Source organism: Varroa destructor, unplaced genomic scaffold, assembly GCF_002443255.2.
Source record: "Varroa destructor unplaced genomic scaffold, Vdes_3.0 BEIS01000007.1, whole genome shotgun sequence".
Classification (NCBI taxonomy): domain Eukaryota; kingdom Metazoa; phylum Arthropoda; class Arachnida; order Mesostigmata; family Varroidae; genus Varroa; species Varroa destructor.
Genome location: NW_019211460.1, coordinates 37517078 through 37542825, shown reverse-complemented (window position 1 = coordinate 37542825; position 25748 = coordinate 37517078). Strand labels below are relative to the sequence as shown.

The 25748-nt window shown below is 45.9% G+C and overlaps 1 protein-coding gene and 1 long non-coding RNA gene across 16 annotated transcripts in view; one reads left to right on the top strand and one right to left on the bottom strand.

Annotated features, from left to right (window-relative positions):
- The window catches only part of LOC147754673 (uncharacterized), a 115901-nt gene extending 99674 nt beyond the window's left edge, over nt 1–16227 (bottom strand). For 4 of the 15 annotated variants that reach the window (XR_015317224.1, XR_015317225.1, XR_015317233.1 and 1 more), the window contains exon 1: nt 16087–16227. Coding sequence is in view for 6 of the 15 variants with exons in the window: in XM_086975037.1 (XP_086831163.1) it covers nt 13136–13242; nt 13549–13773; nt 16087–16162 (408 nt within the window). In the remaining 9 variants the exon portion in view is untranslated. Of the gene's footprint in view, nt 1–93; nt 486–12048; nt 13243–13548; nt 13774–14116; nt 14507–15415; nt 15553–16086 lie in introns of those variants that run through there. The other 11 variants (XM_086975038.1, XM_086975039.1, XM_086975040.1 and 8 more) reach the window with 7 other exon arrangements.
- Nucleotides 4593–19952, top strand: LOC147754672 (uncharacterized). Its single transcript, XR_015317243.1, has 4 exons — nt 4593–5549; nt 6870–7182; nt 15313–16810; nt 17394–19952. It is a non-coding gene; the product is annotated as an uncharacterized LOC147754672 (long non-coding RNA).
- The last annotated feature ends 5796 nt before the right edge of the window (nt 19953–25748 follow it).

Below are 25748 nucleotides of genomic sequence, written 5' to 3'. Positions count from 1 at the left end.
CCTTCCCGACAGCCCGAGAACAGCCCTGATCGGCCAAGTTAAGCCAACCAACTAGCCCTCAAAATAGGAATGCTATGTTACGAGAACGCAGACCTCGAACGATGACAGCAACGTTGAAGGATAACGTCGACACACTTTTAAAGGGTCTCCCACCATGACGCCGTTACAACAGGCTGGTAGCAATGGCCTAACGCAGGCCACTCAGGCTCGTGTTGTACAGCAATCACACCGAATCGGGTCTAATATATATATGTTCCTGACTACACACTTTGGTCTACAGTGTTACTGTTGCTGAATTAGGACTTCCTCACGCGGTCGTGCTGCACTGCATAAACGACCTAAACTAGCAGCGGTAGCCTCCGACCTTTTAACTCTTCTCAAAGCATTGGGTACCAATTGCGGCAACCGTCGACGTCATGGGTGACCATCGCTTTGAAGACAAAGACGGGGGGGGTAGGTGAGAGACGCGACAAGAAGGCGGATAACTGTAAAGACACAACACGCCACTGAGACATATATTATTATACGTGGGAATAGAGATAACATGTATGCAAATAGGTAAATGGCTACGACGGCAGCGCGAGAGGGTGAGCCGTTCCATCCGAAGGGGCCAGCCTGGCCATCATCGACAATCGGCAAGCAATATGAGGCGGCGCCTTAGCAAGACGCTCGCTTCCAAGTTAACTGCAGTAAGCAACTACCTGACTTCTGTTTATTTTGATTTTAACGCCGTTGCGTTACTGCCGGAGCAGCAGCGGCATTCAACTATAATTATGTTTTTTATGCCAGCGATCGCGTGTTTCCGCTGTTTCCGAATGTGCCGGTGAGAGTGTTCACCCACTAGTCATATATTCGTGCATATAGATCTGTAGTTCTGTGTCGCTGTGCTATTCGTTGTCGTCACGGAGAGCACGACGATCATCCAGCCGAGAGGCCCTGGGGCCGTCGTACTAACAAGGGACATACACACAGATAGAACTCCCGCAGACTCCTTCCGGCCGTTTTCCTTCTAGCCTTCCTACCCTACTATGTCTAGCTGGTCATAGTGCGTGGTGAATAGCGGCAGTCAATCAGTCCGCTAGCCAGCCAGCCGGGCTATAGAGGGAGCTAGAGCAGCAGTAGTAGCCTGCGTTGCTATCTCGGGAGCATCGCCCTTCTGCCCTTGAGTCGGTTCATGGACCTTCCCCCCTGGCAACTGGCACTCGGTCGGTCGTGGAAAGACTCACCGACAGCGCCGAGGAACGGATGACGCTTGCACACAACGCAGACACACATGGATAAACCATAGTATAGCGGAAGAAAGCGCCTATGCGATTGGAATAGCAGTCGTAGTATCTCTATTCGCCACCCCGACATGGTCCTGTCGTAGGAGGCGGGGATCACCCGTTGCTTGACTGGCTCGTGTGTCTGCTCGTTTTTTGCTTGGGCAAAGCGAGTTTAGGTCGTACTGGTTACTGTTCGTCGTAACAAAGAGTAGCTATATATATTATTCCCCTGTCGCCTATAGTATCGACATAGCCAGTGGTGTCATTCACGCTCAATAAGTGACACAAAACTGTCGTCAGTGGCAAAACACACGCTCTTCTTATGTTCGTGCGTTTGAATACGGCCATGGCAAGGGATCAACACGTATGGGGGCGCGGACGTAATCTCGAGCGGGGCCTCCCTCCTAGGTCTCCTTTCCCTACCACCTCCCAATTTTTTCCTACTTTTTTTCTAGTCTAGTCGAATCGAATAAAAAAAGGCGGCAGCGGTTAACGTCAATTGTTTTCATCATCTGGTTTTTCTATTACTGCTTTCTATCATCATCGATATCGATCCACGTATATTAAATGCCTACCAATACACACAAGGCCTCAACAGATCGAAACACATACTAGTGGGGAATGCCAAGAAAGGGAAAGGAACATAAAAACATGTTGGCAATAGCTTCATCGTCAGCGACGATATCTAGTATCAATGCTTAACAGCAGCGTTAATCTGTGAAACTCGAAGGCTGATCTAGTACTTTTATTATTTGAATGCTACCGTGTGTATATATGTAGGTATGTATATATACAGATATATATATATAGATCTATATAGATGCCCCCCGCAAAAACACCCAGTGAAATATTTTACGTGTCCATGTGTAGTATTTTAATGAGGATTCTTTCTCTAGCCTCACAATTGTCGTGATTTTAATCGATATCATGAGTAATATCGGTGCTGCAGCAGTATTATATTTCCTGCTGATGCTGTAATGTATTACTTATGTACCTATCGATTCCGAGACCATATTGGTTATCCTCGCCATAGGGTTACTCTTACGATCCGCCCGACATAGACCGTTCTTGCGGATTTCTGTTAGAGTGCAGGCGTGGTAGACGCCAGGGAGGCCAAAAGAAGTCGGTAATCTCTTTTATAGTAAAGGCAATGAACCCGCTGCTCAAACGAGATAGAAAGAACAAATGGAGACCGTGAGTGTAATTGTGATGATGGTGCATAAAGGGATAGAAAGCTAAGGTGCTTAGGAGCTAAGCGCGGGGGGAAGGGAGGGGAGGATTAGGAAGTAGTGCTATGCTATGCACATATGCGCTTCTGAAGTATTTGTCGGTTGGTGTACTTCGGCGTCTTTCTCTGTGTATTTGTGTTCAATGTGGTCCTTATGGTTCGTTGCCCGTTGAAGCCCTGGCCTGCAATATCTCCCTTTCCTCTTCCCTTTGCTGCTGCTTCGGCCGTGTCGATGTTTGTGCGAATTTACTGGATGCATCAAACGGTCAAGGCCCCGGGAGAGGGCGAGGACGAGGTCACCTTGGCCTTGAACTCGAACAGGCCATCCACCTGCTCTCTTGCTAAGGCCTTCAGAGTCAGGGGGCAATGGCAATGGCGACTGCAGCGATGCCAATGGCAGCAGCCGCCGGCGCTGCTAAGTTGAGGGACCAGGGGGTTTAGCCGTATCCGCCCACATAGTTGCTTCTTGGCTGCATATTTTGGCACGCAGATTTCCTCATATTTATATGATTCATTTTTATACGGTGTCGGCATGATAAATTAGCTAGAAAAATCACTGCTAGAATAGATTTAGAGTTGGATCATAATCACGTTTTGAATGAATGACAATTTACAGTAATATAGTGGAAAGAAAATTCAAATTTTTTGTTGCTCTGGTGACCATTTTAGCTTGTCGCTATTGTATTTCAATAAGGTATATAATAATGACAAGAGGCAATGCTTGGCACCCCTCTGAATACACAAAATATAGCTTGAGGCAGTAAGAGTACACTTACCGTGTTTACGTGGTACGTCTAATTTAGCCACGTAAATAGTTCGGAAAAGGCTACATGAAGAAAATAATTGATCCTGTAGAAAATTGAAGAACCTCCTTTCAAGATAGAACGAAATACGTGTATGGTCCTAAGTAAGCTAGTATCTCAATGTATCCACGAATCCAGCTTGTTGCAATTGTTACATGTAGATTTATTGTCTGATCAAAGCGAATATTCGTTATAATAACAGTGTCAATCATGTACGACTGCGGCGTAGCCTGCAAAGGCCGAGCGTCGGTCTGCACTCGCATACATTTGCACTTGAAAGTCAATAGAATTGTTGCAAAACAATAGATACCATTTCTATCAGCTTAAACATACAGACAGCTGATTACAAGGGAGACGGACAGTTACTGCAGCGGTGTCCTAGAGGGTTTGTGATAATTGCATTCTGCACTAGGACCGACCTATGTAGCTTACTTTTTAGCTGTTGCTGTAATAAGCAGGACTATTGTGTATAAAATTTAGACAAAAACAAATGCGATGGAGCTATTCGAAACGTTCCTGCGTAAGCGTATACACATATCTTCTGCTGCGAGGCTATAATTTTAGCTGCGTCATACTTTTCGGAAAAGTTCCAGTTACGCCACATCCGCTAATAATTTGCATGTTCTTTGTAGGCCCAGTTCCGTGTAGAAGAAAGTAAGAGAGCGGGCCATTTACTTGTCCTGGACATATCCGTCTATCTGACACCGACCCGTTTGTTCATTTACGTAACCACTTGTAGAGCCCAGACGATACGGATAACGGTCACGGCCGCGAGCGAATTGACTGGATAGGAGGTCAAGCAACGATGGCTCTCTCGGAAATGACGAAGTAGCCGCCGCAGGGGGGCGGAAGCAGCAGTACCATCATAACGAGTACTAATTTTTATAATGCGCATCTGGCTATGTAAATGTACTTGTGACGATTTGTGTGTGTACGCGCGCGTCGGTCGTATACTATGCTTGTCGTAACAGAAGTAGTAGCACCACTGGTAATGGCCTGTCGGCCGGCCGTGGCCACCGTCACTTACTGACAAGTCGAAGATGATATCAGCCAACAGACAGAGCGAGTTCTCGAGGCTGTAGGTTGCCATAGGCCCCGTAAAAGTGCGGTCCACATCTCTAGCGTCTGGTGGTGCAGTTGCAACTGTTACCGCTGTCACAGCCGCGCCGTTGTTGCGGTGGCCATCGTAGGTATGTAGCAAAAGATGGATGATAGATAAATAGCAGCAATTGGCGATGGTGAGTGACAATGACCCAAAGCCCTCCAGAGACCAAAGACCTTGTCGGTAGCCAGCAAGGTGACAGGCATGGCGACGCTTACTCTCTCGCGAGATAGAAAGAAAGGGCATGCAATCCCGATATACGAGACAGGAGTGCTGGTATTTGATCGCCAAACGCTGTGGGTCGAGCAAAGAACACTTTGTGACAGTGGCTCGCTGCCGGCAAGACAGTCACTATACCGTCAGAGGATCAATAGCCCCGAAGGACGTTGTATTCCTAAATTTCTTAGAACATTCATGCAGAGTTTGCGACAAATCGTCGAGTATAGAAAGATACTGTATTATTGCTCTGGGCAATATCCACTCTCACTGATGGCAGAAGGTGCATTTAGAAGAGGCAGCCAATGAGCGCACGCGGGCACACATTGCGCGAGCAAGAACAATTTCAGCTCGTTACAAGCTTCATCATTACTGTAATTGTCATTATAGCAAATAATGCTGCGTTGTATGGAGTGCAATCGGATAGATTTTTTCTTGCAAATTTTTGCAGGGAGGTGTTAGGTACGATGTAGGCCTTACGTCAACGATGCGTGCAAATCGCCATGCCTGAGAACAGTTGAGGAAACGCAGATTAGAATAAAATAAGCAAAAAAGGGCCGCGACACGTGTTAGAAGCCATAGTATAAATACGCTTCATAGTCTGTATGCATCGAAACTCTAACCTTGCAGGCCAGGCAAATGACGCTTATAAGCGGGGCTAAAGGGATGATAATGATTAAATTGCACGGAAGCGGCTTACAGATCGGTTCGTAATAGCTCGTTCGCGTTTGTTTTATCTGAACCATTTATTTATTTCATAATTGTACGTCGATTTTGAGGTGTTTCTTGTGGTTCTCATTGGTCGTCCTTCACGAATCCATCCCCACATTGCAACCTTGTTAAAGTTGGTGAAGTGCGACGCACCCTAAAGAACGACGAGGGAAGTTACGGAGTGAAGTGCAAAAGGAATGGGTCAACTGATTGAATAGACCTGAGTAAGTCTAGACATGACATTCGACACAAAGGGACAGAGAAGCGCATTAGATGACCTGTCGGCCGCCGGCCAGTCGGAGATTTGATAGACTTTACTACCTCAGTTATATCCCTGTCTGGGCAGTAACCGGCAGAAAAGCAGCGGTAGCGGTGGCGGCGAATGGCGGATCCAGCTGTCTCAGGTCGAGATATTCGATGTCCTGTTTCTATCTTAGAAGCAGTCTCGTTGTTAGACTACGACCTATTTCACGTGTCCTTTTAGGTAGCGCGCAAGGCTGTCTTCGATCATTGAAACGTACGGGCGTCGTTCATCGTAGATTTTAGTTTGCTTGCTTCAGACAAGCCGTTGCTTCTTATAGTGATGACGCGGACATCAACCCCTTAAACACAACCCCCCATCAACCCTCATAGGGAACGACAACAACAACAGGAACTGGCACCTATCATCGACTTTGTGACCGTCAGTTTCTGTAACTGTAAGCCCACACAAGACAAGGTTGTCAAAAACCTTTGTAACATCTCGAAGTCGATAACCTCGATTTTTTTTAAATTGGACGACAACGATAAAAGCTTAACTAGATACTCCTACTTCATAAAATTTTCATAAAAGTATCTCTAATTTGGCTTAAGTATTACACTTCGAACGTACCGTAGCGATACCGTAGCTATGCTGTAAATTAGATAAAACAAAATTTGTTACTTTAAGAATGATTGTTTGTCACCGTTTTGACGTTGTCTTCTATCCCTGCTCACGGAGGGAAGAAAATGCTTTACTAACCTAATTAATTCCGTTAAGGGCTTTTTCGCAACCCTTATTTCGGTTATTCGCTAAGCCTAAATCAAGCTCAGACCAAAGTAAATCACGATGTTTGGGTCATGTTTTTCTTCCTCCGTAAACAAGCGCTTATCTGAAATGGCTATGCCATTTCGAGCACTATAGCGCTGACATTCGTTCCCCCTTCATTCTGTTATTCCTAAGGGATCTACTGCCCGTGTGTAAATGTGTATGCGTTGGTGTGTATGTATGTCTCTGCGCTACACCGAGCCAGCAAAGACGACGTTAACCGTCACACAGTCGGTTACTGCCGCCATTGCCGTCGGATCATTCGGCCGCCAACGCTGGTGGCCCCAAGAGGCCCTGACATTGACATTGGATATGACTGCTTTCACCGGTCCAGTCGAGACTCGCAGCTTTTGCTGTTTAGCGCGGCTTTTACTGGTTGGCTAGTTGCGCGTTAGCTGGCCTGTCCCCTACTCCCCCCGCTGCCCGTTGTATCCTTACTTTTTTCTTAGCTTTCTCGTTTCTTTCTTTTCTTTTTCAGCCCCTCTTCTGATGGTCGCTGGGGCTCTGCTGCTCGGGGCATGTGGAGTGTGGGTGCTCGCTGGTGCCGGCATCAGTTGGCGATCGGATTGCTGGGACGCCGCTATTCGCAGCACTACCAACAATCGGCGTCAGTACCATCTAACTAACCAGATCAACTAACGTCAGCCATTTCACCGGGTCAGCAGTGCTTAGCTTGGAATCGATTCATCTCTATCCTACCGCAAAGCTTACATTAACTACCGCTCCTGCTACTAAGAACTGGGCTTAGAGAAGCCCGTACGTATTAGCGGTATTTATATGCATGCATGCTTGTAAGTACTCCTCTGTCTTTAAAAGTATCGCCCGTTTACTACTCAATAGATCATCGTCGGTAAACATTTCTCTTTTCGAGCTGCTGTGGTGCGAAGCAAAGGTACAATACTCCAGGCAACTGTGCCTTTTGCCGACCGAGATGCCAATACGTTTTAAGGGAGATATAGGGAATGAAAGAAGGTTGCCTGTCGATGCCTATGGGCCACGCTAAACCTGGCAAGATCATACTGTTGCTGCTATCAGCCCCGCATCGGCCCTTTTTTTGGTCCATGTCGCGCCAGTTGCAGCTACCGCTTGGGTGGCTTCTGAGTGCATTATCGTCACGCTATGCTGTCGTCTATGGGCCTGGCGAAAGTAATAATTCTAGCTACTAGCAGATGGGAAAGGCACAGCATTTCTCTATGACGTTTGGTGCTGTGCTGCTGCTGCTGCTGGACTGTCGTCATCGTAGTCGTCTTCTTATCACTGCTGTTGCTTGCCTCCTACTCCTGTTTCTCTCAGGATGTCTTATTACAGGCCGGAATAGCAATAGCAACAGCAACATCAGTACGACGCTACTGAGAGTACGAGAACCCTGCCGCGACAGGCAGCCACCGCCCGCCGTTGCCTGCGCAGCAGCAGCTTCGTTGTCGACTGTGTGAATGCGTGCCCCACTGGGTCGATGAACCTAACCTTGAAGGCTGTCCCTTTTGGTTCTCGCTTACCACGCATCCAAAGCTAAGCCGTGATGCCGCTGTTACGGAAGTACTACTAGTCCTGTAGCGGTGATGCCACCAGTAGCATCACCATCACAACGACGACCACATCGCCGCACATTTATTTTTTTCTAATGGTAAGCAGGCCAGGCCTGGCCAGACTAGGTAGGCAGGCTGTCAAGGAAAATGCAGCTGAGAACCGAACCGGCATCGAAGACGCTCACTGTTTCTACTGCTGCTGCTGCTACCGACGCCATTGTTGAAACTGCAGTGCCGCTCGTGGGGCCCCCACTAAGCAATAACCCATGAACTAACTACTGAGATTGTGGTATTTTTAGTTAGTTAGCCTGAAAAGGATTGTGTTTGGTGCCAATGGCCCCGACCGGCAACGAACGTTTAGCAAACGAATGAACAATGACGATAACAGGGGAAGAATTATCACGGCCGCGCTGTACTGCTGCCGCCTCCGATGATGACCGTGATGATGCTGATAATCACGTTATTAGTGATGATGCTGGTTGTTGATGATAAGAAAAATGACGGTGGCGACGAGAAGCCAGCGCGTCCTGGGAGAGGAAGGAAACTCCGTTAGCTAGCCGAATGTTTAACGGTTAGCATGCACGATATGGCTGTCACAAAACGGAGCATAAAATAAACAGAAATAGGTTAATGATGAACAGACCATCTTCAGGCGGTAGTAGTTGCAGCTCATGTTAGAGAAAGGAGCATTTCTATAATTCACTGCTGCTCGTCTTAGCAATGGCCTTACATTCATTGCTGAGAACGTACTTCTTAAACAATACAACATAAAAGCAACTAGTCCCGACTCGTGTAGCTACCTACTATGGCACATATGGTCGTAAACATCAAATGAGAGTCTAGTACTGAATCGTGAAATTATAAATTGTCCGAAAATTACGAAGCTGCAACTTTCTTTCTTTTACTTAGAGTATCTTGCTGTTGCAGCAAGATACTCTAAGTAAGTTCGGTATAAAACGAAAGATAGAAGCTAGCCAGCCAACTTACCTGCTTCCAACAGTAAGTAGTCATTACTTTTACCTATAGAGTAAGGTAACGCTGTAAATAGATGAGATTTTTTGCTTGGGTCGCAATCAAATTAAATAGATTATAACGAGACGTTTGTAACATTGATCTTGTGTATGAGTGAAAAAACAAAAAATATAATATCACAACAGAAAAATGGAACACAAAAGGCCGTCACACAACTCTCCCGGCCCACACCAACCCACCCTTGTACTTCGAGCAGGTTTTGCAGGTTTACCCCTATAGCCTGTAATTGTGGACCGTAGGCTTTGATTAATTAGTTCGATTTGCGCAACCGATTAACCTTCAAATAGTTAAATAGAATGCTTGAACCATTAGAGTTTCTGACCCTGCGAATGGCAATCATCGATACATCTGATGACCTACATTGACATAAAGAGCTTTTGAAAGCTATTTGGCCTTCGTGGTGGCAGGGTGAACCACTGTCCTGTCATTATCTATTTCATGACCCTGTGTCAGTCCAACTTCGAGCGGTACTCAAAGCACAATGGTAGTGGGGGGGGGCATGATGGTTGTTGTCGGAACTATACATCAGTCCTTTCCATATTTGGTCAGTGGCGTCGCCAAGCCTGATCAGGTAGTCGCGCCTTTTATTATGCCAACCAAGTCACGTTTGTTCGGGAGGAGCGGCTGGGCGAAATATTGAGAGATACTGAGGCAGGAAACAGGAGACGAAAAGGATCGTAGTGTTCGCCATGATCTCGTGTGTTGTCTGTTAGAATACCGCTCTCCACGACCGTCCAGTTTCAGCGTCTGGCTTGTATAGCCTTGCTTGTATAGACTGTCAGACGAATTGCGAGGTTCCACCACTTGCGGTAGAAACGAGTTATACTGAAAAAGCACATCTTTTCGTAGAAGATCGCCTCCGGAATTGTCATATGGTTCATAAACATGCGCGCCAGGGCGGTAAACACGCTTAATACTACCATTATTACTACTATTAAAAATTGTTCGAATCGGCGACAGCGATGGCTTCCTGCTTCGAGTCGTAACCTTTATTTTCGACTGATTGGTGATGTCGACAGTAGAAAGGTAAGGTCCTACTACTTTTATTCTTGTCACTGCCGTCCGTTTCAAACAACTTTTATCGTATGAGTACTAGTCAATAATCGTCGCATCTCTCTACTGTCGTCGTATTGGACTATTGGCGTGACTACGAATCATAGCCGTTCAACTCCGACGACTCACCGACGGAACGTTTGGAGCTCTTGGAGCTCCACGTAATCACCGTACGGTGCGACAAAAATACTCTAGAGGATGAGGCCAGAGGACGCTCAGTGTGTCTTTGAGGACAGAGACATTTTAGAAAGGTCTGGTAGACTCAGCAGAACTGCCCGGGGCACTGAATTCAGTTAGCCGCGCCAAGTCCAACAGGAATCTTGTTGTTGGCCTAGAGCATCTGGAGTCGTAAATGCCATACAAACACTGCGACGCTCAGATGTTAACGGCCCGGCCCCACACTGACATCACTCTATGATAGAGGTTGATGTATCCGTATCGTGGACTCTCGGGTGTTAAGGCGCCCCGTTAGTAGCTCATATTATTTATAGAGACTCTCGTTACAATGCAAACTATAACAGCTGAAATACCCAATAGTTTTTGGGACAATGCTACACGCTTAAATACGAGCAAGCGGTTCCGGATGGCGCGTTCTTAAAAGACAAATGTATATATGTAGAAAGAAGTCATTATCATCGGAATTGTCAAGCCCCCGTATATATATATATATATATAAAACATTAAGTAGTAGCCCCCAGTAGCTCTGCACCTGTATTGGCATGCCAAACAAGATGGGCCGTACATTCTGAACACGACTACAGATTGTATTTGTTGGTAGTAACGCGTGGGCAATTACGGTACTGAGCAATGCGATGATGGGAAACAACAACGTAACCTGCTTATAACTTGTCTTAACTTAAAAAAATTTAGCAAAGGAAAGCGAATCATTCCAGAAAGAGGATCACGTGATTCCAACGATGGTGCCAATATCTACGGTAAACGTGACATAGAATCGTTACGTGAGTTCGAGTTAATAACGAATAAAGGCTAAGTACGTTTTACCTCGCGGCACACGCCGATAGAGGAGCCCTTCTCAGCCTACAACCTTTTCTAACCAGAAATAGAAATTTCCTTAGGCTGTGGGGAGTTCGCGACTGTTATAGCTAAAACAATGTTCGTAAACAGTCGTCCGGGTATAAAATATTTCTAACTAATATTTAAATGTAACTCAGTATGTGTGGTACCTAATTAGCTTCGAACAATTCACAGAGTTTTGTGCTAACCTGTAAATTCAAAGCTGTAAAAAGATGTTGGTAAGGCAATCTGTACCCGGACAATCAATATACGTCTAACAGGTTTCTATTTTATTTTCACAGCGTCTGTCAAAAGATTAGGTCGATCAATATGAAGTACGAAGTGATGAGTTTTTAAAACTTAGTTCCACAAGCTCGGTTCTCTGACTGTCTATAATAAGGATATGCACCGTGATTCTTCTTGACATTTTCGTCATTTGAACGGTAACTTATTCCGCTATTACAGAACTCTGAAGTAAAACTCGGAAGGCAATTTCAAGATTTACGCAGATTTCTTATTTAGAAGGTGCTACACTTTATAAAAATGGTGATCGAAAGGAGTTACCTGGTTAAGTATGGTAAATGACAGAGAGCCTTCAACATAATTTCTGTATTTTTTGCCACTGTGCTTCATGAGACACGAGGTCGGGGGTTGGCATGTGATAAGAATTATTTAGTTTTGCTCAACAATATTAGCTGTTTAATAGTTTGTTTATCGACTGTTAAGATCACAATGGTTAAAGTAGGACATACGAGGGTTAGATTACTAAATAGCTACGCTTGCAGTTGCCCACCTAATTTAGAGTGATGTTCTGCCGGTACAGGCGCGATTAACTGTGGTTATCATGAAAGTTCTATCTTTGACCATAGGGCACAATTCAATGCAAGGACGGCTTACTATTGTAACGTGTGAAAGTAAAGCCTTTACATCTTCGTTTTTGATCCCCGCTCAACTCATGCGGGACTTTCAGATAAGTGTTCAACGAGAACACCTCGTTACTCGCCTTCGAATTGGGTCCTTTAGAGTACTCACTTTCAGATTCGAAATTTCCTCCCTGAAGGTTTTCAGTTGTTTCTAATCCTTTGCCGAATCTAGGCCAAACCTTCTCTTCCGCTGTAAATCCACAGTGAAGCTTATATTCATGATTTTCCTGGTTATGCGTGGACCACTGCAACTCATCTAAGCGAAGTCTGGATGACCGTAAGTCGGAGTAATCAGTTTCAGATTCCAAGCAACATAAATGCCGAAAAGCATCGAAAAGATCCTAGGGCGACACTGAAGTATAACATTAACTTTTTTCCGCAGTTTATATTGACTGAGCTAGTGTAATAAAAATAGTCGCAACAAACAATCCTTATTAAATGCTTTGGTTGTGTGATATAGCTAGCAATATGTACGATTTTATGACCTATTATTTTTGTCCTTTTTCCCTGTTTTCTCATACAAATACCGCTATCTAATGTTGTATTATCCATCCGTGTTATCATTTTTCTCCGGTGTTATTAGCATCATTTAGCGGTTCGCCATGCTTATCGAGCCAACTAAATACTACAGGCTGTCCAATTCTCTGTTTGTACTTATGTGATACATGACCAGAAGCATTCTATTTTGATTATTCGGATCAAGAAGCTCCATTGTCCTTATTTACTTTACCTAAAAAGCAGCATCCGCCATCGAGTAAATTATAGCCTGCTGGCCTTGATATCATCACAGCAGCAGCGATAGTTGTGCTGGTCGAAGTATACCGTTCGATGAGCCGATATGCAGAACCCTGCATTTCGTACTATATAATGATGATGAGATGCTACAAGTAGAGTTTTTTCCTCTGTGAAGTAACAGGTTTAATGTACTGACAAGTTCGCTCCTGCTGCTGGGGCTATCGACACGATTCCCGTAAATAACAACGTGTGTTGTTTTTGCGCGTGCCTGTGCGTGTCGCTAAGTCCGTGCTGCCGACAAAGGTCTCGCTCGTCGAGCGCCTTGCCCCAGTGTCGCCTGCATGCGTCTGTTGCCGTTTATGCTGTAACTGCCACCGCTACTGCTGCTGCTGTGTAGTGCGATCTATTACCATGGTTGCTGATATTGATCTTTGGTCTCGGCTGTTCGCTCTCGATCTAGGTCAAGCTGGCGCGATCGCCTTTACAAGCTCTGTTGTAAGTCCGGACGACAAGTTCAGCTCTCCTATTTCGGCCACATCGGGTTTCTCGCGAGCTCGTACAAAAGGACCTGGGAAAAACAACATGCGTTGTATAAGGCTTAGCGCAGGGCGCCGGATGAATGTGCCGCTTGACCGTCTTGTCTAAGCCGGTCAATTTCGCGCAAAGCGCACGGCCACATTGAGCCTTCCGTATGCCGCTGGCTCGTTGATTAATTTTCGATTTCCTTCACTTTCGGTACCAAACAGATGTCGTTGAAGCTTCTACAGTTCTATACGTCTGTAAGGCTAATATGCTAAAATGCACGCGAAGTAAGATACTATGTCGAATTAATAACTATATTATGCATTAAAAATAAAGAGAAGCAGGAAATAACTTTGATAATGGTGATGATCATGACAATCGCTGGTGGTGGTGATATTTTTCCGTTCCGGTTGCCACCGCGCGCGGCCGTTGCCTCTACCCTTATTGTTCTCCGCTATCGGCCGGTCCCCTATGGCCGCTGGTTGTTGCTGGTGGCCGCAACGTCGGACGATGCGCCGCTGATGTTCACCTCCAACGACGGCTTGGCTAAGTTCCGGTGTTACGCCGCCGCTCAGTACTGTTAACGGCAGGGGTATAATAATAAATAGGTAGATATGAACTAGTAGCCAGCAGTACCAGCATAACAGCAGTATTCGAACGGGTTAGATGGGGAAACGGGAGCGGGGGGCTATAGCGGCATGCTGGAGCGGGCAACAGGCAACGAAGCCAATTGACGACGAACGGAGGGACGGACAGACGCGATACCGCGGCACCAGTAACACAATGGCACAGTCAGTCAGTCGGTCGGTCAGTCGGTCGGTCGGTCGGTCGGTCGGTCGGTCGAGCGAGCGAGCAATGGGACACGCAAAGCAAAAATAGTTATAACTATAATAATAATAGTCTTGGTTGTTAGTGCTTACATTGACGCTTCCGCGTTGACCTTGACCGTGAAAGTGGTGACGTCGACGGACGCCCGAAGGACACTCAACGAATAGTTGGCCGCCGCTGCTAAGGCTTTTGTTAATATAATCGCTGCCAGAAAAGTGATCGCTAGCGATGGCTGACTGATGGCTTGTGGCTGTGTGATCGAACGTAGTGGGTAAAGAGAACGTAGCAGTAATCTGGTAGTTGTAGTGTTATCGAAGTGGCCGACCCTTGTTCTATCAGCATTCGAATTTGAGTCGGACAGACTGACTGGATCCGTTGTCTAGTGCCGGAGGCTTGGTCTGCAGACTTTTTTTTTTTGTTACTAATGTTGTTGCTGCTGCTCTGGACGCATCGTGTACCAGCTTGACGACGACAATCGGCGACTAAAAGCACGCGTATAAAGTACACGTTTAACTTGTACGAGAACAACCAAAAGCTGTGCTCAACGCTTAATAAAAAATAGAGACACCCATCGAATCATGGCCACGAACTGTTGTTACAATGGGGATTAGATTTAATGCTGCTACGAGAAGTTGAAATAGAGTTCGAGTAGAAAAGGTACCCAGCAGCCACAGTATCATTACGTTTCCGATGACAACTCTATATATATATATATATATATATACGGACCAAATTAGGATTGTTTCTCATGCTTTGCTTTTAAGACTTCTTATCAATAAAAATAGGTATTTCAACGAAATATTTCTGCAGGTGCTACAAGCGTCATTTCTGGTAATATTACTAGCAACTACCATCGACCGCGATTCACGACTTGAACCACTGATCAGTCACTTTGAAAATACTTCTTAGTTTGCCCACATATAGCAAGCGTACGTCAAACTATAGTAGCATATACATAGTATTGCTTACATAAATACAAAACAACGATTTCAAAGCAATGAAATTTGGGCTGATAGCACCCCCAAGAATCCCAAAGCTTAAAATAAGTAAAATGTTTAGAACGTACAGAAAAGCGTAAAGGGTCTTAAAGAACTTAACCGTTGGAGCTGACCTTAACGAGCTAATTGACGACTAATATTTTGTTCTCTAGAACACGCATAAATTTAGGGGCATGCAAAATGTAGGCATATTAAAAAGGATTTTTTAAGCGAATTTTTGAGCTTTTTCAACCTAAGCTTTGTTGAGAATCGGTCGGTTTGTCTTATAAGAGTCTTTGTTGGGTTTTCAGGAGCCGCATGAACGTACACTATCGACTTCAAGCAAAAAACAAAACTTCTAATATTACTAGGGTTTGGCCAACATGAAGGGGTTAGATAATAGCTGATCGTTACCCGAATTCTGAAAGCAGCGCACTGTTACTACCAACGTCCACTTTATCGCAGAAGGACCAGCTTTCGCCTGGTGCCAGGAGTAGCGAACGCCGTCCGTTATGTCGAATAGTTGGTCAATTTAGGTGTCGTGCCATGAATTATAACTCTGCACCACGTTCACGCGTGACCAGACCAGTGCCATACCGCCATTGCTAACAATAGTATAGCAAAAATCGCTACTTACAAGTAAAGCTAGAATTGACCGAAACAGATTCATCAATCGAATTATTATCATCGTTAGTCACTAGGACAGCTAGAGCAGCAATCAACATCCGCAATTACAACCCTATGTCGTGTCCTGTTAGCAGGGCCAATAGCGCTGGCTGTCTGTCTGCTAGGGAGTTCGCTTCCACCGTCAACATTGCCATCGGAGCCGACACCATTAACAACTACCTGACGACCGCTCCAACCATCCGCGGCCGCAACGTTGTTCGATATTTTCCAGTATTTTCATTCGTAAGAAAAACCGCCTAACGGCGAGCGGAAATTGAGACGGTCGTATTACCAATAGACGGCTACCCACGATAAACCAGCTACAGTATAGAAGAGGACAGGAGGAAAAACTTGACGCGCTCGGAGGTCGTGCTTTTATCTTATATTCTCTTAATAAACGCCTAATTCTACTAACTTACCCATGTTCATTATCCTTGCTGTGACGATACTGGCCGGCTTTCTATCCACGTAAACCTTTACTAGACCATTCTCCATGCCACTTCCAAAAGGTGATTTTGTAAAGACTTGTTCACACGATAAAAATAGATCGCCAGCACCAGTCTTATTGCTATCACTGTTATCTTTACCAGCTTAATGTGATTAACAAGCAGTTAGTAACTGGTAACTTGACGGCACGTTGCCGTCCCCGCTGCTCGTCCGGCGAAAAAAGTGTTATTGATGTTGTCATTCTTATTAAATTGGAACAATAGCGCACACAAAGAGATATAAAGGCGCTAGCCGTTCAGGCAATGGCAGGCGGCGGCCGCCTGCTAAACAAAAGTGCAAGTACATATGTTCAATACATACATTAGACATGCATCCATTTGTATGATGAATGGATAGGTAGGTAGTAGAGTGTGGTAGTGGGACATTAGTCGTCCTTGAAGTCGGTCGCCATTGCCGCCGCCGCCGCCGCCGCTACTGTTGCGCGATAGTGCTGCAAATGCCACTGCAGCGGCGGCGATAACAACTGCTAATGGCGGTAGCGGTTGCCAACGTCTATGCAGCCCCAGGACGATTGCGGATTGAACGGGTAGTGAGGTGCGACAACAGTACGCTACTTTCATTCCAGCTGCTCGAGGGGATTTGGCAGCGTATCACGCTGACGAAGAGTTGTCGCTGATGACGACAACGATAGTTGATGTGAGTGAAGCACGGACGAATCCTATGTACACGCGTCTCTGTGTTTTGCCCGATTGTGTTATTAGATTGAAGTTATATTTAGCCACCTTAAGCAGAAAACTATTTTTATAAAAAGTTGGCGAGAATGGTTATATGGACGATATGGAAAGCGGCCACCAATGATACAACCAATTTTACTTTCGAATTGTACGATATCAAGGAATGTTCTTTTTGTTTTTTTTTTTTGTATTTTTTTCACTACAACCAACTTCTTGTATCAGTAGAAACAGAGTACACGATTGTTATTGCTGTCAAAGTAATCTATTTTACACGTTCCGTTTTCGGTTCTTATTAGAGTATTTTTTCAAAATTTAATTGCACCAATAAGTAATCCATTGTTTGCTATGCATACTAACATGTAACAACGACCTTTAGTGAAGCATTGAAAATCACTGAGAAAAAGTGGAAAACTTCATAATGAATTGCATCTAATACTGGACGTCTTAAGGGCGCATGGTAACGAGGTGCTATTTGAGTGTTTGGCCATGAGTATGCGGCGAATTTGAGCAGTGGCAAATTGTTATTATGGCATGTCGTTTCATAGGTCTGATTATGAAAAACCCAGATACCTCTAGCGCGACCCATTCCGGCTAAATCTTCCAGCGATGGCAAGTCCTTGATGCTGTTTCCAAAAGGTGATTCTAAAGACTTGTTCACACGATAAAAATGACCCCAACCATTTAAAGAAAAAAAAATTGACTACATTGTATTGGAAATGCGCAGTAAGCATCAGCTGGACGTAATACGAATCATAAAAAAAAAAATAGATAAAATATGACAAGATTCAAGGTCTACTGTGATAAGTGCAGACCAACACAGCGAGCCGCAAAAATGGTCAGGTTAAACAAGGCCGCAGTGGACTCTGTCCCACGGCCTGCCGGGACCAAACACGTTCATTCTGGAAAACAAAGTGCGCTAGAATTCAAATAACTGAAACCATTCATTTTATTTGTGTATTTACTCATTTGCCTGCCTGAACTAACGTCTCAGTACGACATCTGTATGATGTACGTGTCCCATAGCGATGCTCGAGCGAGAGACCCTTGTCTAGCTCAACGGAGGCGTTTGAACTACCTCGCCAAGGATTGTTAAATTACGCTTCATACCGGCTTAGTCAATATTGCTGATACAGCAGCACCATCACGACCGGCCGCTGGAACATAGTCAGATCATCATTTTTTTTTCTTGAAGAGCTTCTCCGATTTGATAAATTAGCTAAATCCAGTATCTATTATGTTTGCCATTAATCGTGTCTTGGTTGATAGGTAGACCTCATCCGCAACGATGGTAGTATCTCAGTGGTGTTGCTTACATTCGACAAAAACAATGCCCACGTGACGTTGTCCTTAATCGGAGAGACTTTTATTACATGATATACTATATATCGGCCGGTTCAATCGGTATTGAGCAACGTTCGTTCGTTGCTCTCCGCTTGGATGTAGTCGTATCCAATATTGTATGTAATTCGAACGTCTAATATGACATCCTCGTCTTTCAATGGCCATATCTATCCATATACTTCCGTAGTTTTCTCACTCACGCACTCATTGGATCATTCACAATGGACTCTAGCCCGGTCCACGTACTATACGTTGATTTGATTGTACCAGGCGTGAATACAGTCCGGTTTTAGCAGGCAAACCTCGAGCTTTTTCTTTACACCACACTGTGGTGCCAAAAATTTCCCAAACGTTATTTCGACTATATCCTGCCACTCGACAAAGCTGTTCCACCTTGTTATTGTCTGCCAAGCGAAATAATCATATCAGATACAAAAGAAAAAAAGAGCTCATCGTGGTCCTGTATCTAGCATGGCACGCATTTACCGATATGTTATACCAACTATGGGCGCTTCATCTGTTGCATGTAGACTGGATCTTTATGATAGATTTGGTAAGGGGTTGGTGCATGTTAGATGATCAGAGTCAGCACGACATCGTATCAGATGTGCATGCACATGCAGTTTTCCGATGTGGCATCGTAGGAAATGTCAAATTATTGGCGATACGAATACAAAACATAGAATATTTCATTGTCTGGCACCTTTACATAAGACAGATTAAACAAGTAGATAGTATACAACTTGTACGGAAAGACAGAATACATTGGATCGGGCTATTTCTACAATCTAAAGATAACGCATCTATCCCAGTCCTGTATATGTAATCCTGATAGTGAAGATGAAATAGTAGAAGGGCAAAGAAGCAGTTGTTAGTTGGCCATGGCTCACCGCTGAGCTATATCATGAAAGACTAATTTTTTTTTATTTGCCCACTCGGCTCGTTAGAGCAGCCATATTCAGCCGACCCTTCACTCAAACTCGGCTTAGTTAAATTAACATTGGATATACGATGTTATAAAAATGATATTTTCAACGGCGTCAATGGCGCTATTTTCCTTTATCATATGCTATTAGCGGTAGAGATCTGATTCGGGAACTGGATAATTGCGAAATTAAAGAAGTTACCAAAAAGGTATCCGAAGCTGATCAGGATTACGCTCAGGAGTACACTGTGAAATGATGCCCTCGGGCTATACCAACGATAAAAAAGCTTCCCCGTTTCCTGTTTTTCCTCGGCCAACTACCAACAACAGATTTCAATAAATCAGTTTTTAATTACAGATCCCTTTCGTATCTCATGGTAGGAGTATTAAAGAGATGAATAAATTTAATTGCTACCTACCCGTTTCTGATATTGTTTGAGTTTGATTTTTCATTTGGCTTGTATTGCCCGTTCGCTGACCTTTAATAAAATCGATTCATAAGAAGGGCCACCCCCTATTTTCCTAAGAAGATCACTGGTTCCTTATTTTATATAGATTTTCGAAACCTTCAATAAGTATAGGGAGGAAGATTTGCCAATTGGTTGCAAGCTATGAAAATCTTCCCTTTCTTTCTAATGCGAAAAAATAAGCAAAACGTTCCTGCCATTGCTGTTTGTCTTCGGCGATTTAGCCCCTGCTGCTATTTACTGTTTCGACCGTTGCGTATTAACCGAGTGACTCGTATACTTCCATTATCCTACTTCGTATTATCGTTAGCACCAGTAGAAGTCGTAGCGATTGTCTATGGTATAAGTGTGTGCATTGACTGTTGGTCCTCTGATTCTGTTCTATTCTGGAGGAACACGCGTACATGCGGCCTTAGCCAAAGTCAAGGCCATTTCGCCATCAAATCACAACGGCATCGGCGGCGATCATGCTGATGGCTGTGGCGGTCGAATATCAACATTGCGCGACGCTTTCACCCTGAACGCCAGTGAAGACCGGAAATACTGGAGGGCTCAACGAACGAACGAACGAACGAACGGGCACCGCCACCAGCTAGCCAAGCTGAAGCACTAATCGACAAACAGGCAACAAACGTATTATACTATAATACCCCCATATGTGGTAGTATAAGCAACAGTCTACGACGAGCGAGGGCACCGAAATCAGTGTTTTCATGTTAACTCGATTTAGCGTAACAGCAGCTGGATACCGACTGCTGTAGTATTCCCGTTGCAGGACTGTTTAGCGGCGGCAAGCGGCTGTCGACGGCCACTATGGCGTTGACGTATCGTAGTGGTAGTAATAGAAGTTGCAGCGATAGCGCTTGACAACGACGATGGTGGTGATGATTGCGGCAGCAGCGGCTATTGAAGCCTAGATTGGGATTAGCTCGCGTTGCTATTTGACGCGCTTCCTGACTAGCGTAATGCGACGCGACAACAGCGATGCCGTCAACCAGAAGTGTACTACTATAGCCAAGATCAGGGCCACCAAGAAAATACATATACATACACTCACACGTCGACGGTTTGAGACATAAACAGTGAGGGGCTTTTCTGCTAGTCCTGATCTTGATGACGACGGTTTGGGGTGGACCACCGACTGACTACTGCTGCCGCTGTGGTTACAGTAGCTTACCAGGTTCAGCGGGTCTGTTCTCTTACGATGTGCGCATTCGTTATTATTTCGCGTGGGATCAGCCAATCAACAACACCGAGCCCAATGGGATCTTTCATAGCGGTTTCGGTCGAAGACATTTTCACCGAACTCAGTGGAGGTATTCTTGTTTCACGACTAGATGTATGGCGAGGGTGTTGTTGTTGTTGTCCTGATAATTGAAAGACATTCAAAAACCCTGGCTCCATTTTGCCTTCAACCAATCGAGTACGACCTACATTGACAATCAGTCTGTATTCTTGCCATATTTCCATATTTGCCAATGGAAGTTCTAGAGTACAGTTAGCAGCCACTTCCTGCGGCGACCGATACGCCTCTATTGAAGGTAGATCATTACAATGCAAATCTAATAAAGGATCTCTCGCAAGGTAGACATATGGGTCTGATTAAAAATGAAGTATAAAGTTGAAGTAAAATGATGCTTGCAAGTTACACACGTTCAAAGTCCAGTGACGTTATCTCACTGGGATGATGACTAGAATTACTCACATATGACACGTATACTCGAGTAAGCTTCAAAGTATCCTCTTCTATTCGTTTTGGGCTTTATCTAAAGTTCAGGACACGATGGAGCTTAGTAGTAGACACAAGAATTTCAACAGTTTGCGTTGTCCTTAAACAAAATTCAATGTTTGCCCGCTCAAAACAGCAATGGCTTGATACAAGCACAGGCAAGGATACATATGTAATAGGAGGGTTGAACGACCATTAGTGGGATAGCTGGTTTCCTTGATCTGTCCTTCTATCTATCTTTATTTTCCCGTCACCCTCTTTCAGTGGGGCCATAACATTACAGAAGAAGTCGGCGCGTGTATATGTTACTTAGTGAGTCGTCGTCGTCGTCAGTTTTCTTTAGGCCCCAGCTGCGACAAACCCAGAAATTGAAGGTCAGTGCTATGAGTGGATGAGAGTGTTGCTTCGCTCGTAGCTGTTCTGCTTCTTCGTCGTTATCTTCCTAAAGGGAAAGGGAAATAGGTAGGCAGCAGTAGCAAGAAGGCTAAGGAAGTAAGGAACGAAAGAAACCAAATAAGCGGTTAGTCGTCACACCGACGTCGGAGCTGGCGCTGCCGTCAGACCCAGCGGCAGCAATACAAACGTATTATCAGACAGTGCTACCGCTGTCGACGGAAAGCGAGCTGAGGAGAAGCCCGTACATAGAGTGGGTGCAAAGCTGCAGGGAGCCGTGGCTGCCGGAGCTACAGTGGAGTTGCTGTGACTCCAACTGCCGGCGTTACAGCTACACAGAGCTCCGGAGCAATGTCCTTGTGGAGGAGAGGGCAGACAAGCAGCATTGAGAGTGCGGCGGCGGCGGCGGCGGCGGCGGCAGCAGCAGCAGCAGCGACGTTGAACATTGGGAACAGCAGCGACCGTTTGGTCGGTCGACAGGCGCCCCGGTTCGCCGGCCCTTCAAGGCCAGGGGCAATGGCCCTCTGAGCCGTCGTCGCACTCACGCTCTGCTCGGCACGGCCTTCGGGGCCAAAGCCCTCGCGCCTTCTTACCGATCGACAAAACAGAGGGAGGCAGCCACAGCAACGGACAGTCAGAAAGCTAGAAGCGAATCGTATCTAACTCTCTGGCTGGGTAGCTGGTCGGTCAGCTATCGGTTCAACAGCCGCCTGTCATTGCTGCTGTTCTTGATGATGAAGATGCAGCTGCTGCCACAGCAGCAGCAGCAGCAGCACCAACAACGGCCGTCGACAGCGGCGAGGACACCGACTCCGCCGACCAGCTGCTTCCAAGCTGACTGCTGCCGGGTCTTCCCTACCACAGAAGTATAATATAATGGCAATGGCAATGTAGGGTCATGAAATTACGCCGTGTGTTGAGCGTTGAACGCCGCCGCTGATGATGCTGGCGGGTCTGATAATAGTACTACTACTGCCGGCTGCTCTGCCAGTCCACGCTACAACGTACGTACCGTAAAACGCACCAACGAAATCATATGAAAGAGTCAGAGGCTCAAGAGGGTGATTTAGGCAGACTAGTTCGCGAATTTTTCTGGACGCTCGGAAACATAATGCAGCCATGTCAGAATGTGGAGCTATTTTATTTGTTCCTATGCTACGACATTCCTATGCTAAGATAACGATATAGAGTTGTGTTTTTGGCATTGATCTAAAAACAGTGTCTGAAATTAACCAGCAGAATTACCATTGGCGTTTGGTTCATTATTTATTCGGTTAGATTACAGCAGTCCAATAGTTGCGTGTTATTAACTAGATTAAATATATAGACAAGTTGTTTCGCCCGTAGGGCAAACAGGGCAATTTCGTGTGCGCAGAAGCAACAAGGCAGGAGGGCTCTCGCTGTCGCTAATGGAAGGCAAGACGGAGAACGACAGGCGATGCTATGACAACCCGCTCGACAAGCCAACTCTGTTGTGTCTATTACTAGGTGCTTTGAAGGCGGTGTCGACTACGAGTTCAAGGTTTCTTCTTGCCTTTCTGCAAGCCTCGTAAAGTTGAGTGAACTCGGTGAACAAGATCATTGATGATGGTATTGCTCGCAGAATCACCTGCAGTTCTCTATCGTTGGCTCATTCTGCTTTCGCGTTACCTGTTCTCTCGTTACCACCTGGCAGATAACTCAATTTTGCGAATCCTTGACAAAACGGTACGTGAATTCAGTGACCTGAACGTAGACGAATTGTCTATATATATTGATAATGATACTGATGTTCGCAAGCTAGCACTCTGCACGGATACACTGCTGTTTGTCGTCATTTCCAGTTTGCATGGTTGGCTGCTGTAACATCGAAAAAAACATGCGCCAGCGCCAGTCAATGTCTGCGCGTGCGACGCTAAATGTCATGTAACTTTCACCTCGCAGCAGGACCCTTTTCTCTACTCTATATGAATAGCCACAAAAGCTTGTAAAAGAAAGCATTATCTAAGTTTCGCTATAGAGTCGCATCCATTTCAGACTATGACATACGCGACGTTTTCAGATCGATATGGATGTCTAGAAAGCAGGCGGGAATCAATTCAGTACAAATCGATCCTATCCGATGTGCCATAGCGGATCTGATAGCGGATAGCGCAAGGTATGACTGCTAAACGTTGTAACGATAGCGTGTCTCTATAATTCCTACCAACGTTCCCAAAGTGACTGTTAGTTGCAGCAGCCGCAGCAACAACCACTACTGCATAGAAGCGGTGCTAAGATTTACATTCTACATAAATATATAAAAGAGACAGACAGATCGAAGTGGTAGAAGATATTAGGGGTAGCTAAGGGCTCGCGCAGGCCGCTGACGGCTCTGGTCACGGTCCTACGCGTAGGCAAAGGGAGCTACAGCATTAGCGCTATGCGATAACAGCACGGGATAGAAGGTGGTTGACGAAGAGGCTCCGCAGTAATATAACCGTCGACCGACCATAAGTCGTACGTGTATAGGTAGTCCCTCCGAGGACGTTTTACTTTTTCTATCGTCGTGCCAACCGTCGACGTTGTTGCCGCTGGCGGCGCTACCATGTTGTTGTTGTCCTTGTCGCTGCCGCTGCTACTGCTGCTGGTGCTGTTGTTGGCGAAAAAAAAGGCACTCCTACACGCTGTTGCGGGCCTCTCGTTGATGGCGGCAGCCGCTGGCTGAGGCCTCTGGGGGCAATGCACTGCTGCTGGTATCGCTGCCACCACCAGTCAGTTATGGGTTCCACTGGTGCTGCTGTTTTGTTGTACTGTGCTTGGCCCTTTTCGTGTGTGAGCGCGTGTGTATTTGTGTGTGTGTGTGTGTGTGTGTGTGTGTGTGTGTGTGTGTGTGTGTGTCTACACCCGTCAGCCATTGGACAGAACAGGATAGAGAACGAATCTGGCAACGAGCGGAATACGCACACAAGCGCTTGTCTGTCGGCCTGTGTGCTAGCGCTACCGATTCCCCCGTAGCGGCGGCAATGGTGCACGGTGCATATGCACTGTGGTGCGCGTTGCTGTTATTTCTAACAGTTTTACAGATTCGCCAGAGCTTGAGTTCGCTTTGTCCGTATGCGTCTGTGTTACAGTTTGCTCTGCGATGCGATTCTATAAGGAAGCGTTATTGCAGCAGAAATACAGAGTGTTGGCACAGAGGCCTGGATACAACATCGTCCGCAGGACCGAGCCCAGGCGGCCAACGAAGCGTCACCAACTGAACTCGCCACGCAGGGAGACGACAACGGACATGACGGATGAAGTTTCCCAATGTGGCTGTTGAGCAAGCAACAGCCGGAGTAGCTGTGCTGTCGGTATTGTTGCGCTGCGGCCACCGTCATGGCTGTCGACCGGTTATGCCAGTCATAGACTGTACAGGCAACCCAGCAACCTTTAAAGTCAGTAAAGGAGGGAGTGTAGGCAACAGGCGAACCCAGACTGAGGCGCTCGTTCGACGAGCAGACGGCCGTCAGAGGCGGCCGGCAACCCAGAGGCACTGTAACACTGTGGCCCACTGCACTGCAGTACGTCCTTTCCTGGTGCTGCTTGTAGTAGTAGTAGCAGCAGCAGTGCCTCCTTCGGTCAGCGGTCAGCAGCACTGCACAGAGGGGCATCATAAGGAGTCAAAGCGGGTGGACGATGACCGAGACGGAATGGCCGCTCAAACGTCGTTCTATCGTGGAGAGAGTTAGCAGCGACAACAGCGTCACCGGAACCAGCAACGATAGCAGCATTGAAACCGGCAGTAATGCTCCGAAGGCGTCGCCAAGAAAAGGCACTGGCAACGCACAGACTTTGCCTGAAACGCCGAAGGCCCCTTGAGCTCTCTCTCTCTCTCTCTGTATATATATATATATATACCTGCTTGATAGATAGACATCTACAGTAAATCGCAGAAATTGTGCTCCGCAAGGCAAGGGATGCCTACTTTCGAGAACAGTAACAGAGACTATGAACGTCTGAGTGCCGATCCGTCTGTCTTTTTGTTTGTATGCCGGTTTTTGCCCATCTGTATAAGGCGTTCGTTTTTCAGCATTCCTACTCT